Here is an 18,678-nt window from a genome sequence, read left to right as displayed (position 1 = left end):
GCCTCACAAGAAGGTCTGTCTCTTTATATCCCAGCATTTTTCTCAACAGAGAAGCAGACACTTATTTTGCCAAAGGAATGGAGAATTTTTAGTAGAACCAGTCTGCAGCAGGTGTGATGTTGGCTGCTACAGTTGGGGTCAGGAGGCCACATCTCTTTTATACTGGTGTATCAGTCACAGTGGTGTATAAGCTGGGGCCAATTTTCAGATGAAAAATGGTACCAAAAGTGCATTTTTCCCAGTGGATTTTATGTTTTAGAAAGAAACACAAATATGTAAAGTGGCTTAAAAACTGAAACCACAACAAAGACTAAAATAAAAGTAATAACGACATATCTTTGACAATATTATTAATTCATTGCAGCTCAACAACTGCAGAAGGTGTCCTGATGACAAAAACAAACATCCAATAGCTCTGTCTCTTTCTAGCTAAGGGACTCCCCATCCGTCTGACAGCATCATAAAGACAAACACAAGAAACAACAGCATAAATGTTGGCTGGGGAGGGTGGAGAGGAGTGGTTACCTCCATTTAACTTGTCCCTTCTGTACACAAAGAGGAGCGAGCTGTTAGAGTCAGGGCCAAGGATGGAGTGGAAAATGCTGGAAAAAAAAAAGAAACTTTGCACCAGGTTATAAATCACTGAAATGTTTCAGATGTAGCCTTTAGAGATGTCACATTTTTTACTGCGTGCTTTGTGATTTAGCAGCCTAAAATGCCAATATCCCATGAAGGAATTGTTGAATGAAATGAATCCATGTCAAATTACCCGACAGTATTTCTAGCCTCTTAACAGTAAGTCATTATTTCTGCTTTCACCAGGCTAAAGAGGTCGGAGTGCGAGGTCAGATGGTTCAGATGCCCACACCGTTGGACCATATTAACCTTCATATCAGAGGGGGATACATCCTACCATGGCAGGCTCCAGAGAGAAACACCTTTTACAGGTATGTGCTCACACTTTGGATTCTTCAAGACAGAGTCTGATGTGTTTAGTTTGTGTTTGTGTGTCTTTATTAGCGACACACTGCAGGTCTGTTTTTGGCACTGACCGCTTCCAAGCCACATCAGTCCACACAGAGCAGATCAATCCAAATAGTCAGAAAAATTTGCAAAGTATTCGGTCAACTTCAAAATACAACATAATGCACAGACTTCTGACAGTAAATCAACACTATACCAACATTACTTCGCATCCAAGCAAAAGGTCATTAGGAGGTCAGTGCATCACAGAGCTATAGGAAAAGGAAAAGCTATTAACTTAATAAAGTACCCATCCATACTGGAAGCATTAAAATCATGGAGTCATGTCAAAATGAACAGTAGTTCAAAATAATCTGCCGTTTACATACTTTTCCTGCATAAACTCTCAGTTTTCTCGAAATCTCTGCCTTCTTGTCTCAAGATACTCAGGGCTATGCTACTCAGGGATATGCTTCCAGTCTGCAAGGTCACTTACCTTAGGTCGGAGCAAAACTGCAGCACTGCAGAACATGCCATAGCTGGTGTATGTGGGAAAATACAGGTTAGATGCACCTCTGTTTCTGTAGATTAAATAGACGGTAGCAGTGGACAGACCCCTCCTAATCCAGACATCAAACATTGTGTTAACTTTATTATCTATTAAAGACAGCTGTAATTGGCACTCATTTATACTTTAGTGAAGAAGAATTTATTTCCCTTTATAGCAGCATTGATCCAAACACATCAGAAACACATCCAAACACAAACTGTCTGTAATCTTGTAGGCTTTCATCATGGCAGTGGTCCCACTGTGGATGAACTGGTATGTAAATAACTTTAGCTATACTCTGGCTGTGACTTTTCTGATTCTGGTGATTTGAATAGTGTCCCTGTGCTGTAGAAGGGTCAGACAGGACAAAAACTTGTACTATAGAATAACATTTTTGTATTTCTGCAGCTGTTAGATGCATCATTTAGGAGGGATGGAGAGTAAAACTCCCCATGCTGCAGCTCCACATAGTGAATGCAACTGTCTGAAGGCTCTTTCCCTTTTAGGCCTTTGTGGGGTCAAGCGGTTTCAAAGCAGCTCTCCTATTGGTCGTATAAAAGCTACCATTTCTATATTTCCTTCATCTATGAGATGGATGGTTTTATCCGTTGGCCGAGGTTGAAATTCACTTCATCTTCAGTTGAAAATACCGCACCCCAACGTTCTTCCTGCTGCGTACCATGTTTGCTGTTTGTTTTTTATTTCTTCTTCTGCTTCCACTCGTGTATTTAGTAAAACACTGATGTAACAGACTGAAAGAAACCAGTTTAAACAATAAAACATGCACTGAAAGAAACCAGATTATCAGGCAATAAGCTGTATGTGACCATTATAATTTACTGTTTTATAATGGCCTTTATCTATCACATTTGAGCGACCAGGTAACTCCATAATCAGACAATGATGGGTTTATTAGTGTGCATATGTTCAGTATGGCTGACTTCTGTCCAGGGGACTGTCACCTACCTTGGCTGGAGTGTATGTTGAAGAAAGACAAAGTGAGAATGAGACAGGGAGACAGTTAGAGGGTGATGAGTGTTCCTGTAGCAGTGAGATCAGGTGAATGCTCCCAGCAGGAATGTTAATGTATTTGTCCTCAGCAGCAGGTATAAATAGATGTTGTCCTTTAGCAATCTGCTATAAGCCTCTTCTCCCCTCCTGTTTCAGTCGCAAGAATCCTTTAGGACTGATCGTTGCCCTGAGCGACAGCGGAAGAGCTCAAGGATCATTCTTCTGGGACGACGGGGAGGGAATAGGTAAGTGTAAGGTCACGCTGGAACATCCACATATACACGTAAAAAAAACACTGATCATTTATTGTTTTTACATGTGCACTTACGGACCAGTTAATCCTGAAAATTACCATGTGGTTTAAGAGTCAATATAGCCATGTCAGCATTGACAGAAAGCTGCAATAAAGCCTGATTTTTTGTCTTAAAGCATATTCAGAGCATATCATAACCCTGTGGACTGGTTTTACTAACTTTAATAACTAAGAGGGAGATCCACTAAAGTATAGCACATTTTTAGCTGTACAAATGGAAAAATAAATCACATCAGATCCAAAGAGAGTATGCAAAGGGAAAATCCATGCAAACTGTTCAGCCAAGCAAACAGCGCCCTGTCCTATTTACATGTATGTAAAAAGGGGAGTAGGAGAAGGAATATTCCCTAAAATTCAGCACAAAATTGTTCCATTCCTATGAAAATCAGTCTCATTACAGCATTGCAGCAGTAATGCTACAGGCAGTAAAAGTGGTTTGATTTGGGCTTAAATCAAACGCTATTCCTCTCTCCCTCTCATTTCTCCACTCTCTATCTCAGTCAGTCGTTACTGTGTTTCCTAAGGTAAACCTTTTATCAACAACAATGTGGAACCGATATGAATCTGTTTTTAGATTTAGTTATAATCTTAGTGTTTAGACAAAACAGTTTTAGTTTTAGTCATATTTTAGTTCTTTTCACCCTTCATAGTTTTAGTCAATGAAAACTCCGTACATTCTTTACATTTTAAGGCCCATTTATACTCCCTTTACATACGAAAATGTATATACGTCCTTTTCAAACAATGTTATCGTCACTGCTCACATACTTCCATGGGTCCTTTCCAATACATCCACGGGGAGTCAAAAGTTTATGACAACAACAAACTCAAAAACAAACATGGCGACTGTGAAGAAGGTATTGATAATGTACCTCTTGTATAAAAGACAAAAACTCGCACAACTTTTCCTCAAAAAGTTCCACCATTGTTATTTCTTCTTCGTGTCTCACTAGAGCTACGTATCAGGTAGTGACAGCAACACTGCCCCCACGGTTTCTGGTGGTACTGCTCCGTTTGGCCCGTATCCGTGAGCTTTATGGAAACATGCAGAAATACGGGCGAAATGAACGCACGGAGAGAAGGCTCCGTCTGTATCCGGATCTGTATTTAACGTTGAGCATAAATGGGCCTTTAGTCTTAACTTTCAGTCACATCTTATTTTCCCCCTAAAACATTACCCAAATTGTAAAAAATAAATAAATAAATAAATAATAATAATTATCAAACACTTTATTGATAAATGTAATATTTGTAGGAATTTTGGTGCATTTAGGGTGGAAAATGAGACAACATGTTTTAACTGAACTCATGCTTTATTTCTATTTAAAATTGTGTATTAAGTTAACATTTCTTCTTTAAAGGACTGCATTTATTCAGATTTCTCACCCAAAAGTAAAATTCAGTTATTCTCCATGTGAGTTTGAACACATCATAATAAGTTAACTTCAACCTCCTTGAATTGTCAGATGTCTAACTGTTTTTAAACACATCATAATGTAACAGTATGCCTTCTCCTGTGGCTCACTAATTAGCATTTGTCTCGCCGATTTTAACGAGGATTTCAACTTTGGATTAAAATTTTTAACTAACGGGATATAGTAGAAGGTTTTGGATTTTTTTATCATCACAACTCTGACCAAGACTGAGGAGGATTACTCTACAGCAGCAACAGAGGCTAATATTAGGAGTCTGTGCTGTCTATGTGTTTTGACAGACAGCAGGTTAGACACACAGAGGAGAAATATCATAGAATCTGGATGTCCATCAGTCCGGCGTGGACATTTTAGTCTCATCTTGTCTTTGTAATCAATTTTTCATCAGCGTTTTATCATCAGTAATGTATTTTTAGCCCATCCTCGTCCCGTCCTCCTCATCGAATAAAGTTTGTTAATCAACATTTTTTGTCTTGTTTTTGTTAACATAATTAACCCTTTTGGCTGTTTTATTGTTTTTTTTGTGGATTTGTTGCAAAAGAAGAGATATTTAGCCTTGCAAAGCAGATGGATACACCCGTTTCCGTGTTTCTAACTGGCGAATCCATCTTGCAAAGCTCCCGTCTGAACCGTTGCCGCCCAGTTAGAAAATGACAGGACCAATCAGTGACGAGGGGCAGTACTTTCAGGTGCAGCAGAGTCAGGACGTAAACAAGCAGCAACAAGAGGCCGGTGCAAATATGGCGGAAGAGCTTAGCGCCAGTTTTATCAGAACTTGACGACATTTCTTGGTTATAAGAAGAACAAAGAACAGCAGTGAGTTGTTTACTTTTCAAAAATGACAAAAGTTGTGTACTGACATGTCTATAGTTGCCATGGTTCACGTTATTCCTCGGGAGCTGTGCCCACGCTCCTCAGTAGCGGCTACGTCACGTGTTTTGTTGCTCTGATTGGCCCGTAAAGATGTGACAGACAGAACATTTATCCAGTCACTCTCCGAGTTTTTTTCAAAGCCTCTGCCCTTTCCCAATTGCTTAGTATTGAAGGATTTCCAGATGGATGTGTTGTGTCAGGTTTGGAGATATTAGCATGTGCAAATATTGCGCTGTTAGACCCAATATTATTGGGTCTCCCCTCTAAAGGTGAGGTATCAAACAGACCCCCATCATCCTGATGTTTCTCTTTGTCTGGCCCTCTGTGAAAACAGTTTGGACACCCCTGATTTAGGGTGGAGCAACATTTCACAATTACAGGAGGCCTGTGCTCTTGCTTTTATATATGGTTAACAGAAACTGGATTACAGAAGTTTAAGGTTTCGAATTAACATCCATGTTAAAAATCAGTTAACAGAATTAACGCCAATAATTAAGGATAAACGGATTAAGAGATAAGCTCTGTTATCTAGCATCGAGTTTTGCGACTCAGAAAATCCACCCGGATGGCTTTATCCAAGTACTTCCTAAACTTATGTACATTATGAGAAAGCACCAAGTTATTTTCCCTGAATATGAATTTCCTCATTGATTTTATCAGACAGACAGAGAAAACTACATCAAAGCTGCTTCTCTGCTGTCTCAGCCGCTCTCTCTCTCTCTCATACGCTGATATACGAACAGAATCGGCCTCTGAAGTGCCTCTGAGAGAGATGCACTCCTCTGTGAAAGGCATGTTTGTGTTGGGACAAAGAGAGGAAGGGAGAGATAGAGAGAGAACGAGGGATGACAGAGAAGGGGAGTGACAGAAACTATTACAGTAATTCCCCGTGTCGCTGCCTGGAGATATGCTCTCCATCACTCCTCTTTTATCTGCTTGCTCGCTTCTCTCGTCTGCGTCTCGCTGCCTGTCTGCAGCCCAGCCTCGCTATGTCTTTCTTGTTTGCTTTGCCTCTCCTGCTTACCTGTATTATCTGCTGTTCTCCAGTTCTGCATGTTTGAGTTTCACTTCAGAGGCTTTCACTGCGCTGTCAGTCACACTGTGCATTAGTCACTCATTCATCACTTATCCACTCATTCATTCAGCATCATTCACTTAACCAGTCCTGTGGTTCGGCTGAATTATTTACTCATTTTTTAAACTGATAATTAGTTGAGATTATGCTGTGTGATGAGTCAAAGTGTGGGTAAGTCTGGCAGTCACTCTTAGGACTTTTTAAATTCGTATTCATTAAACTACCCAGTGGTTTATTCACTGAATGATGCAGCTCTTTACAACATGACTCACTCACTTATCCAACTCATCAACTGATCATTTATTGACACAGAAAGTCACATCAGCTCACTCTTCAACACACATATGGGCAGTTTTATCATCAGGCAGGGGTAGGCAGCCAGTGGGGGCCTCAAGCTCCAAGGGGCCCCAAGATAAAGTCACTATAGGTGGGCCTCTAGTATTTGGTAAATGATTATTATGGTGTGTATTTTAAATGTAAATTAAGTGCAAAAGAGTGAATGGAGAAGCATTAGTCCTGTAGGAGGAGCTCTGTCCCAGCCCTGCAAATCTGTTTATTAAAAAAACAAATATCTTTATTATTTATTTGTGCTGGAGTATGTAGTCTTCTTAAAAATGTCAACTCCTTTTCTTCAAAACAGTATTAAAATGGGTTAAAATGGCAACAAAAATGGTAGAAAAGGGATCTCAAAGGTAGCAGGAATGGGCTAGAAGTGGCAACACAAGCATAAAAAGTATTAAGATGAATTACAAAGTGGCCGAATTGGGTTTAAATTGGCAAAAAGGGTGGAAAACTTGGTGATATGGGATGAAAAAGTAGTTTAAGCTGGCAAAAAATGGGTTAACTGAGGCAGGAAAAATGGTCAGAAATGGGTTCAACTGGCAACAAAATGGGCTTCACAAATGTGATTAAAATGAGCAAAAACAGGCTCATTAAAATATGCAAATATTGAGGGTCATAAAGAGGGATGAAAATTGGTTTAAAAAAAAATGGTGTAAAGTGGTGTACAGGCAAAAGTGGGTAAAAAAGGGCAAAAAGGGCCCAAAATTTTGAAAAGGTGGTGAATAATAGTGGCAAAATTGGGTGGGAAAAGAAGTTATTAGGTGGCACAAATAAATACTTTCAACCTTAGAACCCAATGAAAAGTATGACATACTTTTCAGCTCCAAAATGAGGAAAGTTAGCCAGGACGCTAGCACCAATGCTACTGAATCAACACGCTTGATACCATCCATGAATCATAACTGGAGAGGGTCCATCCTCTGGGTTTATTAGGGGCCCATTCTCTGGGTTTATTAGGAGCCCATTCTCTGGGTTTATTAGGAGCCCATTCTCTGGGTTTATTAGGAGCCCATTCTCTGGGTTTATTAGGAGCCCATCCTCTGGGTTTATTAGGAGCCCATTCTCTGAGTTTGTCAGGGGCCCATCCTCTGAGTTTATCAGGAGCCCATTCTCTGGGTTTGTCAGGGGCCCATTCTCTAGGTTTGTCAGGGGCCCATTCCCTGGGTTTGTCAGGGGCCCATTCTCTGGGTTTAACAGGGGCCCATTCTCTGGGTTTGTTAGGGGCCCATTCTCTAGGTTTATCAGGGGCCCGTTCTCTTGGTTTGTCAGGGGCCCATTCTCTGGGTTTAACAGGGGCCCATTCTCTGGGTTTGTTAGGGGCCCATTCTCTAGGTTTATCAGGGGCCCGTTCTCTTGGTTTGTCAGGGGCCCATTCTCTGGGTTTGTTAGGGGCCCATTCTCTGGGTTTGTCAGGGGCCCAGCAAAATTTGTGTGCAGACTCACTTTCTACAGCTTTTGTGATTACTCTGATTCCAGCATAAATCTCACCAAACGACTGTTTTTATTTTACATTTAATGCATTTATTCATTTATTTTCATAAAAATTAGTAAAATATACAATTTTGAATCATTTGAAAAAAATATTCATTGTTTTTTCTGTTTTTTTTTTATCTTTCTGATTTAAGACTAGTTTGATATTATGCCTATAAGCTTCATGATGATCACCCAGGTCTGCTCAGCTCCATTCACCTCTGTGGTTACTTCATGTTTTGAATCGAGCCTTTTCAATTAAAAATGCACTCATTAAGGTGAATTTACCAAATAGCAAACCGACGTTTTTGTTTCATGGATGAATTTTGCCAGGAAGGCCACTTTTAACAGATTTTCTCCCTCATTATGTGAAATTCATCAATGAAATCATGATATCAACTGAAGTACTTTGATGCAGTACACAAATAAACCCAGCACTATGTGTGAATTCTACTAATTGTACCGTTGATATTGTTGGTCTTTTTTCTTTGTATGGGTTTCAGTGTTTCCTCTTATGTCCGCTTCTGCACATTAAAGAACTGAGTAAATGCTTTGTGTATGAAAGTTAGGCGTTAGTAGAAGTTGTGTGTTTAGAAGTAGCCGACTTGTTGCAGTAGTAGTGGTGGTCGTCCATTCATTTGAATACATTTAAACATGCACATAACTCCTCACCACTCCATAAGGTCTTTTATTTAATCACTTACGATTCATTTAGATGGTCTCAAAAAGATTTTTTCTCTCTCTCTTTATTCCCTTTTCTCACCCTTTTACTCTTTTTGTTTCCTCAGACACGTTTGGGAAGAAGCAATACCTGCTGACCACCTTTACAGCAGCAGCGGTGAGTTCAGGGTCTACCTTAACATCTCATTACATTTAACTTTACCATCATGGTTGTTATTAATACAGACAGGTGGATAGAGAGGGCATTACATTTAAAAGATAACTATTAAAGCATAAGCACAAAGATCATGTTTTATGATGAACGTGTTTTACAAAGTAATGACTTTCCTCTGGAACTAAGATCTCAGATTTAGGACTCTTTTCTTTGACATCTAGAGAGCAATTACACAAAAGTATATGTTTTAAACAATAAGGGCAAAACATTGTTATAATCAGTTTAAAGTAGTTTAACTTTTTTACAATGGAGGTTTTTCAGCTTTAAGATCAACCAAAATGGTGATGTAGTAAATTTCCCTTCATTGTCCATAATATCAATGTTGTTTCATATCATGACTTTGGTGGCCTTGAAGTGCAATATAAAATTACATTAGCAAAGCAAGTTTACAAAGCTTAAAATAAATTTTAAAATTATCGAAAACATTTATATACAGTGCTTAACAAATGTATTAGACCACCCTAACCCTAACCAAAGTAAGGTTTATGCCACAGCTGCCCTAAATTAACAGTACTGGTAATTACCTAAATCCCTTTTTATGTTTCTGCAATGGTTAATACACCAATATGTAGAAGCTCTTTAACCCAAATCATATTTTTAATGCTAAAATATAATTATTATTGTTATCCATGAATTTTCAAATGTACTGATTTACAAAAAACTGAAAAAAATTGTTAATCATTTTACTATTTCTTGATTAATATGTCAAATTATAGTTATTTACTTGCATTCCTGAACAGAAAAATGAGTTTTAGTGGTTGAATGTTATACTTGATTCATTTCTGACTTCTCAGAGAAGCCCAGTGAGCCGGCTCAAATTTGGGTGAATTCAGTTTGAAATTCCTCATTCCTGTTCAAAATGGTAAAACATGGAGAGCTGACTGAAAATGAAGGAGTCCGCATTAAAGCACTTCATGATGCTGGATGGTCTTTGAGACAAATATGACAGGTGGTCTAATACATTTGTTAAGCGCTGTATATATATATATATATATATATATATATGTATATATATATATATATATATTATAAAACAATTTACATAGGCAAAAAATTACAAAACAAAGTTGTAAAACCCAAACACTTCTACGAATGACAAAACAAACAAAAAAAACTTTTTAAATTTACAAAAGCAAAACGCTTTGACGAAAGTTTTACAAAACAAAGTTGTGAAACACATAACCCCTTTAAAAATGAGAAAAGGGATTTGAATTTGACGAAACATTTTTATTTTATAAAAACGCTTACAATTAATGAAACAAATTTAACAAATGAAAAAATAAAATAAAATTTATAAAACACTTTTATAACTGACAAAATACATCTTTATAAAATACATTTACAATAAAAGGAAAACAAAATTATAAAGTCTGCAAAATGAAATTATCAGAAAACTTTTACTAAGTTTGAAACACATTGGCATTATTAAAAACATTTTAATATTAAAAAAGAAAAAAAAATTAGGAACAACAAAGTTGTGGAACACAAAATATCTTTACAAATTACAAAAGATTAAAATTTTACTAAACATTGTCATTTTACAAAAAAAAAAAAATCACAATTGAAAAATAATTTAACCTTTTTTTTTTTACAAATGACAAAAGAAATTTAAATTTTACTAAATATTGCCATTTTGTAAAGACATTCACAAATGGAAACAAAACAATTTAACATTTTACAGAACACTTTTACAAATGAAAACCAATTTACATTTTCCTAAACACTGTTGAAAAAGACAAAACAATTTAACATTTTACAAAAAAAAAAAACCTTTTCCAAATGATAAAACAAAATTGCATTGTACTGATAATTTTTACGAAGGACAATTCATCAGAAATGGTGAAACCCTAACATGAGTTTTTTTTTTTTTTTTTTTTTTTTTTGTCTTTTGCCAACATGTTTTTGTAAAATGTAAATTAGTTTTGTCATTTTCAACAATGTTCTGTAAAATGCAATTTTGTGTGAATAAAATACAAAAGAATATTAAAAAATGAAATATAAATAAAACAACCCTTTAAAGGGATACTTCAACATTTTGGCAAATTCGTCCATATAGTCTTAGTAATAGGTTCGTTACCTTCAGTTGTCGATGCAAACTGTTTTTAGATAGCTGCTGCCGAGTTCGGACCTGCTGTGCCAACTCAATGTAAGCAGATGGTATTCCGGCTTTCCCTCATCAAACTCATCAAATACACAATCCAACAACTCCAAAACGCTCTCGTGGACAAGTTGTGACCTGTACATTCACCACGCTATGAAATAATCATGGAACATTATGAGACGGAGATGTTTTCAACCTAAATGCAAAGCTGGAGCTACACTCCAGACATGGCTGCTGCACTGTGTCACTCCGCCCAGTGGTTTACTCAAGAAATAGTTCTGAGTATTTGCTTCATGCATCGTAATGTTACATAATTATACGTTATTATTTCATGCACATGCACCATGTACGCCGGCGGCCCGGGTTGCACCATTTCCAATATGTCTCTCCCTACTCTCTTCCCTGTTTCCAAGTGTATCCACTGTCCTCCTCTAACTAATAAAGGCCTAAAAATACATCTTAAAAAAAAAAAAGAAAAAAAGAAAAAAACTGTTTCAAACTTCTGGGCCACCATACATAGTGAAACAAGTGTTTTACACCTCTACTGCTTACTGTATTTAGTTTTAGTGTTTTAGGCAGGTTTCAATGCAGTCAAATCCTTCCATCAAAGCAGTAAAAGCCTTTAATTCTGAGCCATCCACAAGCAAACATCTCTAATGAAGTCACAATGTCACATTCAGCAGGTGTGAGGCTTTTGTTGTGCACGCACCTGTTTCGTGTTTTATGGCTCCAAAAGAACTCGCTCACATGGAGGTGATTGGATTGGAGCAGCTGTGGCTGTGTTTATGCAGATCAGAGTGCATTTGTGGTGCATGTTTTGGCACTTATATCTCTGTCTGCACTAACAACCTCTTATCATAAACACAAGCACAAAGGGAAATTGTGTGGCTTTAATTACAGGAGCGCAAATCCCGGCGCCAAAATAACTCACAAAACAACCGTATCTTTGGGCTTGAATGTGAGTAAAAATATAACTCCAAATATGGTGAAAACAGACCCTTTGCTGAGACCAAGACTCCTCAGTAGTAGATTGAATATGAGAGGCTGTAATCATGTATCATTCAGTGGTGGATGTGCTCTAAACAGCAGATAAAAGGGTGCAATTTCAGACTAAGACAGACAGAAAGCCACCCTATCATATGTGCTTTTACTCTGATATTATCTTTCATTTGAATATGGATAAAGAATTACAGAACATTTAACTGTGCCTATGTTTGTGCCTCAGTGCAGCTGATAAAGAGCCCTACGTGTTGCATTTGCATAAGTCATGTGGCTAATTAAGAAGCAAGTGTGCACCAGTTTGATCACATTCTGAGTCAAACATGACAGACACTCCCAAATCACTGGCACTAATGGGACTAACCCAGCCCTACGTGCCTTTTAGCCAAGCAAAAGCCCACAGTCTCACATCAGTGATCAACCATTCAGACTCAAACATACACAAACGGGGATCCATGCACACATCCAGAGAACACACGTACCCACACAGAGCCTAGCATGGCCAAACATCTGTGGCTGTCCTCTGCCTACCATCAGGCTCATTCCAAAGCAATTTCACACAGCGATAAAACAGGCACACTGTCTGACAGCGAAGGGGGGAGAGAGCGAGAAAGAGAGCCTAAGAGTGTGCGTGTGCACATGTTGGAGTGGGTGTGTGTTTGAACAGACAGATGTGAGAAGATGAGGATAAGTTAGGCAATGAGGCTGGAGCTGCCTGGCAGATTAGCTCATCGTATGCCATTTTGGATCGCTATCTGGATGTGGACATGTGTGTTCATGAGGGTGTGTTCATGTAGCGCTCTATGGCGGACCTTCAGAATAAGACCATTTTTTACAACATGTTACCCGCTTAGATTTCTGTAGTTTTACTGTGATAAACTGAGGATCAGAGAGCTCAAATGTGCACGTCTCCAGCAGGGAACTGACAGAAAAAGCAAAGAGATAGAGGTTATAATACTGTACTTGTATTAACACTGTATTTGCGTTTGAGTGTACTGTCATTTGTCCCAAACCTTTGGTGCATGCTGTCTTTTTTAGGTTATTGTATGAGAACAAACTTATTCATATTTTGCACGGAAATCAGAAAAGAGAACATTTTTTTAATCTTCATGGCTATTGCACAAGTATTTTAAGCTGTAAGGTCACATATTATGCAAAATATAGTTTTTCAGGCTTCTCTAACAAAAAAAAGTGCCCCTGCCCTGTCCACATTCCCACCTTTCAGAAAATGTGTGCTGAAACACGCTCTCTGATTTTCTCCTCATGATGCTATGTGGGGAGTAAGCCCCGCCCCCAGGTTGGCCCTCCCCGCTTGGAAGAAAGCTCCGCCTTCCTCTCCTGATCGGCTCAGAGGAGGATCAGGAGAGCCACACCCATTTCCTGAGAGGGGTGGAGTCAGACAGCTCATTAACATTTAAAGCTACAGACACAGAAACAGCTTGTTCAGAGCAGGCCTGAACCAGAAGGTTTTTAGACATACAAAAATCCAAAACTGGAGTATCTTTTCAGCAACAAACTTCACAGGCATGTTTTGGGGACCTCTGAGACCAATATGAACTTGTCTTAAAAGGGTAAAATATGTGACCTTTAATTAGACTTGAGACATGAGAAATTGTAGGTCAAACCTCTGACTGACGTTGTCGTATAAAGTTTGATATTATAGCCACTTACTTTTATTCCCTCTTACAGCCTGCCATTGTGCATTTGTGGTCCTTGCTTTTTTAATAAAGCTAGCATCAAGCTAGGACCTGCATGAATAGAATTCAAGGTTAATAAACATATATTCATTATTAATGCAGGTACATAGTTGAATATTAGTTAACTACATTTGTAGCATATTACTATTTGATTACTTTTACATTAATGCTGCTTGTCAGCTGGAAGACAGATTCCGCTGCTGAGTAGTTTGGAGAGCTGCAATGCATTGTGGGACCAGGGTACTCCTGTTTCACAGCTAAAAACACTGTCCAGTCTAGTATACATCCTAGTGTGGTAGGATGTATACTACTGTCCAGTTTATGACGTACAGCAGTTAGGTGTGTCGTGGATTTTTGAACACAGTCATAGGTGAAAGTGATTTTAACAAGGATTTCTATTAGTTTGTTTTATTTTTTCATTATTTTGTTGGGTAAGTTTAGAATTGTTGGCAGCCATCGTTTCTTAGAGGGAGACATTTATTAATTTAAGAATAAAATAAAAACCGAACCCTCTGAACCCTCCTGGCTGTGGACTTGAATATGGAGAAAGCCTCTTATTAAATGGCTCTAACTCAGCAACCAAAATTTACTACATCAATCAATTAAATTCTGCATTGCGTTTTTATTTTTTATTAATCTCTTATATCCCTCTCCATCTGTGTCACTTTCTCTTCCAGAAAAAACTGACCAGTAAGATCGAGCACAACGGCCTGGCTGCTGCTGACCATCTCATCCTGGGTGAGGTGAAGGTCTGGGGTGCAGGTTCTGTTAACATCACTCATGTGACTCTAACAGATGGGAAAGGAACGGAGCATTCACTGACCCCGACGCACAACCTGGACACTCAGGTGAGCACGCTTAGTCTGAAACGTGAAACCTGTCCCAGGACTTTGACTGTTATATTCATCACTAGGACAGACCAAAATGAAGGCATTACTCCTTTAACATTCCTGTTTGTCACACAAATGATTTAGAAATTAATGCACACTGATATGATTTAATGAACTTGTATTAGACATATGGGTGGATAAAAAACAGACAATGAAAATAATGAGACATTTAAAAGCAAAGGAATAAAACAGTAAACAAATGAAGACATTAACTTAATATAATAGTAATTTTTTTTTTAAATATTAATTAAAAACTTTGAATGATTGCAAGTCTATCCACCTGAGGATCTACTGTAGCTATGAATGTGGGTGGAGCCTCTGGTACAGTAACAATAACAGTAAAAATGTGTTTCCCTCATGGGCTTACTGAGGGGATTAAGCGTCAACAGCAAAAAATATTAACTTTTATTAATACTGTGTCAATCATTTATTATAAGGCAAAACTTATAACTGATATTTTCTGTAATGTTCAGTACCTGTTGCTCCAGTCGTGGAACTAATAACGTGACATGCCTTAAACATCAGTGCTTTAAAGTTGCTGTCTCAATGTGTCATGGAGGTAATTCTTTCTTTATTGATTTATTATTAATTCTTAAAACAAAATTAGAGATTTCCTAGTAATATCAATATAATTCCCATATTTTAAGATGATTAGTTAGTGAAATAAGAATTTCAGCAACCCCACAAACTAAATTGAGAAATGTTAAAACTCCTTGATATGATGCTAATAAAGTTAGCGAGATGCTTGTCTAGGTTATCTAGACCAGTGGTTCTCAACTTTTTCACCTCGACCTCCAAAATAAAGGTGCCAAAGACCGGGGACCACCACTGTACCTAATCGGGGTTGAACACATCCATGAATATTCAAGAATTGGGGGGGGGGGCTTTCTGGGACCCAGCCAAACTTGGGGGCCAGCAAAAATATGATCAATTGTAGAGTTAAGCTGTGTTATTTTATATTTAACCTGAATAAAAACCAATCTTATCAAAGAAACACATTTTAATTCATTTGTGTAGTAAGTAGCCCTCTTTTAAAAATGTAAATCCTTTTGTTCAAAACAGAATTAAAATACATTAGAAATGAAGTAGCAAAAATGGGTATAGTAGGGGGTAAAAGGGGATTCAAAAGTGGCTGAAATGGCGTTAAAGTGGCAAAAATAGGTTGAAATTTGGTGAAATCGGATGAAAATTGATATTAACTGGCAAGAAAAGGCTCAGCTAATGCAGAAAAACTCAGAAACGGGCAAAAATTGGCATATCAAATTGTGAAATGTGGCTTAAAAAGTGGTAAAAGGGGTTAATAGTGGCAATAATGTGCCAACAGAGTCAACAAAAGGCAGAGAATTGCAAGATTTGGTTTAGAAGTGGCAAAAACAGGCAGAAATATAGTGGTGGACAGTGTTTAAAATGGACATTAAATGGTTTTTAAGTTGCAAAAATGTGTTAAAATTGATAAAGTTGGAGGGAAAAAGTGATGAAAACAGGTTAAAATTTGGCAAAATTGGTGTGGCAACAGTGTAATGTAAAAAATGAGCTTAGTTTTTTAAGCCATCTAGAGACCCCATCTCAGTGTCTGAGATGGGGTCAAATGAGATGGTCAAAGTTTACATATTTAATCTCCAAATTGCTCTAATAATCACATTTAGCATCTCGTTTCTTTACAAAGTCCCGTTCAGACAGAAAGGATCAGAACTGGCGCCCACATTTCACGCAAAGTAGAATAAAACTAGAAAAGCACTCGGAGAGCGCAGACCTCCGCCATTAGCCCTATCTCCCAATAATAACAAATCCTTTAAAAAAATTCCTGGATCCAGACAGTAATCCAGATCAGTCCCAAAATGGAATCGTTCTTCCTTATGCCATTTCTGACATTTCCTGAAAATTTCATCAAAATCCGTCTCTGACTTTTTGAGTAATGTTGCTAACACACTAACAAACTAACAAACCCTGCTGATCACATAACCTCCTTGGTGGAGGTAATAATGATGCATTAATATTGTAACCATAAATTTATAAAGTACTACTTATGCCAGGCTGAATAAATGAGTTTTTAGTTTGCATTTTGTTTGCCTCTTGTGACTTCATACATTTGCCTTTTCTACACTTCACTTTAAATATTTTTCTAACTCTTTGATCCGTAACAAGTTCTTTGTTGTCTTTGGTAAATTTAGTTTCATTACCTGCCAAAACTTTGTTAATTTCTTCCACTATCAAAGCATGATTGAATCTGAACGTAAGTATAGTAACTGTAGTTTAAAAAGCACAAATTCAAAGTAAAAGCTTAACAGAGAACAGTTGGAGTTAATCTTAAGGGGATAACTTACACAGCAAAAGTGGCTAACCTGAACTCTGTTATTGTGTGAGCACTGGTATATTACACAGCAAAATCACCAGAGCTAAATTAACACTGAGAGTGTTAAATCTAACACTAAAAAAGTCTGTAATAACCACTCTTTTGAGTGTTCATTTTACACTTTAAAGTGTTACGTTATCACTTAACCAGAATTATTCAACACTGTGCACAGCAAAAACATCAGTGTTGATTTAACTTCCACTCTGAGATAAAACAGTGGCAAGCACCTTTCATATTTTACTGAGATTGCCACCTCACATTGAACAAGTGTGGCAAAATACGGATTGTGGCAAAGAGACAGATGTAGAGTTAGAGCACAGTTGAAAATCTGCACTCCCTCCTTCATTAAGACAAGTTGTAACCTGTACATTCACCACGCCATGAAATATGGAACATCATGGAACATTGCGAGACGGAGACGTTTTTAAGCTAAATGCAAAGCCGGAACTACACTCCAGGCATGGCTGCTGCACTGTGTCACTCCGCCCAGTGGTTTACTCAAGAAATAGGTCTGAGTATTTGCTTCTTGCATCGTAATGTTACATAATTATGTTATTATTTCATAGCATGGTGAATGTGCAGGTGACAACTTGTCCACGAGAGCGTTTTGGAGTTGTTGGATTGTGTATTTGAAGAGTTTGATGAGGGAAAGCCAGAATACCGTCTGCTTACATTGAGCTGGCACAGCAGGTCCGAACTTGACAGCGGCCGATCTAAAAACAGCTTGCACCGACAACTGAAGATAACAAACCTATTACTAAGACTATAGGAATTATGGCAATGGACAAATTTGCCAAAATGTTGAAGTATCCCTTTAAATGAACTGACTCTCTACAGAACTGGATTAACACTGACTGGTTTAACACAGCCCAATAATCCCATTACTAAAGGCAATTCCACTCAGAATGAAGTTTAAATAACACTTAAAATCAAAATGATTAACACTGAGAATTCAACACTCTAGTTTTTGCTCCGTATAGATTGTCAGTAAGTCATTTTGTACATGCACTCCTGCATATGGCTCAGTGTATACTTGTGCATATACACTTTAAAGCTGTCTCCTCTGAAGCTCTCTTTTACACTTCGGTGCATGCCTATGTCATGGATATGGGATGTTATGTAATATATCCCATGTTGTAGAAATGTGAAACGGTTAATCCGGTGTGTCAGGTTACTCATATTCAGCCCAGAAATACGCTCAGCTAAATTTTTGCTTGAGTAACCTGAAGATAAACATATTAATCACTGTCTGACGTGCATAAAATCATTGCATGTAATAGTTCACTTTACACGTTAATATCACAGCCCAGCGAGCCTCTCTCATCGCTGCATGCACTCAATTTATAAATACATACAAACAGCTTTCAAGTTGATGGAGCATTCCTCTGCCTGTCAAAAACTGTCACTGTGACAAAAAAAGAAGAAAAAAAAAAAACAGCAGGTTCACAACCCGCCCCCTGCTGAGCCACACTGTGTCATCTAATAGCTGTAATCAACTCTGCATCCCTCCTGACACTGTTGTTTTGTAATAAAGACTCCAGTCAGGACGCCGATTTGGAGGCCGCTCATGTAAAATGATCGTCACTTCCCTTCTCTGGCTCTCAATCATCTGCTCCAATGGCTGAGTGGAAATAGAGAGAGAATGGTGGGGAGTGGTGTTCTCGTAGCTGAGCCATGTGGCCTGTTAGGGTTCTGCTACATGATGAATTTATG

The 18,678-nt window shown here is 38.0% G+C and overlaps 1 protein-coding gene across 1 annotated transcript in view; it reads left to right on the top strand.

Annotated features, from left to right (window-relative positions):
- si (sucrase-isomaltase (alpha-glucosidase)) overlaps window positions 1-18,678 on the top strand; it is a 173,275-nt gene that overhangs the window by 148,145 nt on the left and 6,452 nt on the right. The window contains exons 44-47 of the mRNA XM_041804892.1: window positions 823-947; window positions 2,681-2,769; window positions 8,819-8,868; window positions 14,400-14,570. Coding sequence (XP_041660826.1) covers window positions 823-947; window positions 2,681-2,769; window positions 8,819-8,868; window positions 14,400-14,570 — 435 coding nt within the window. The remainder of the gene's footprint in view (window positions 1-822; window positions 948-2,680; window positions 2,770-8,818; window positions 8,869-14,399; window positions 14,571-18,678) is intronic.

Source organism: Cheilinus undulatus, linkage group 2, assembly GCF_018320785.1.
Source record: "Cheilinus undulatus linkage group 2, ASM1832078v1, whole genome shotgun sequence".
Lineage (NCBI taxonomy): Eukaryota > Metazoa > Chordata > Actinopteri > Labriformes > Labridae > Cheilinus > Cheilinus undulatus.
The sequence above is the reverse complement of the archived record's forward strand: the minus strand, read 5'-3'. Positions and strand labels throughout refer to the sequence as shown.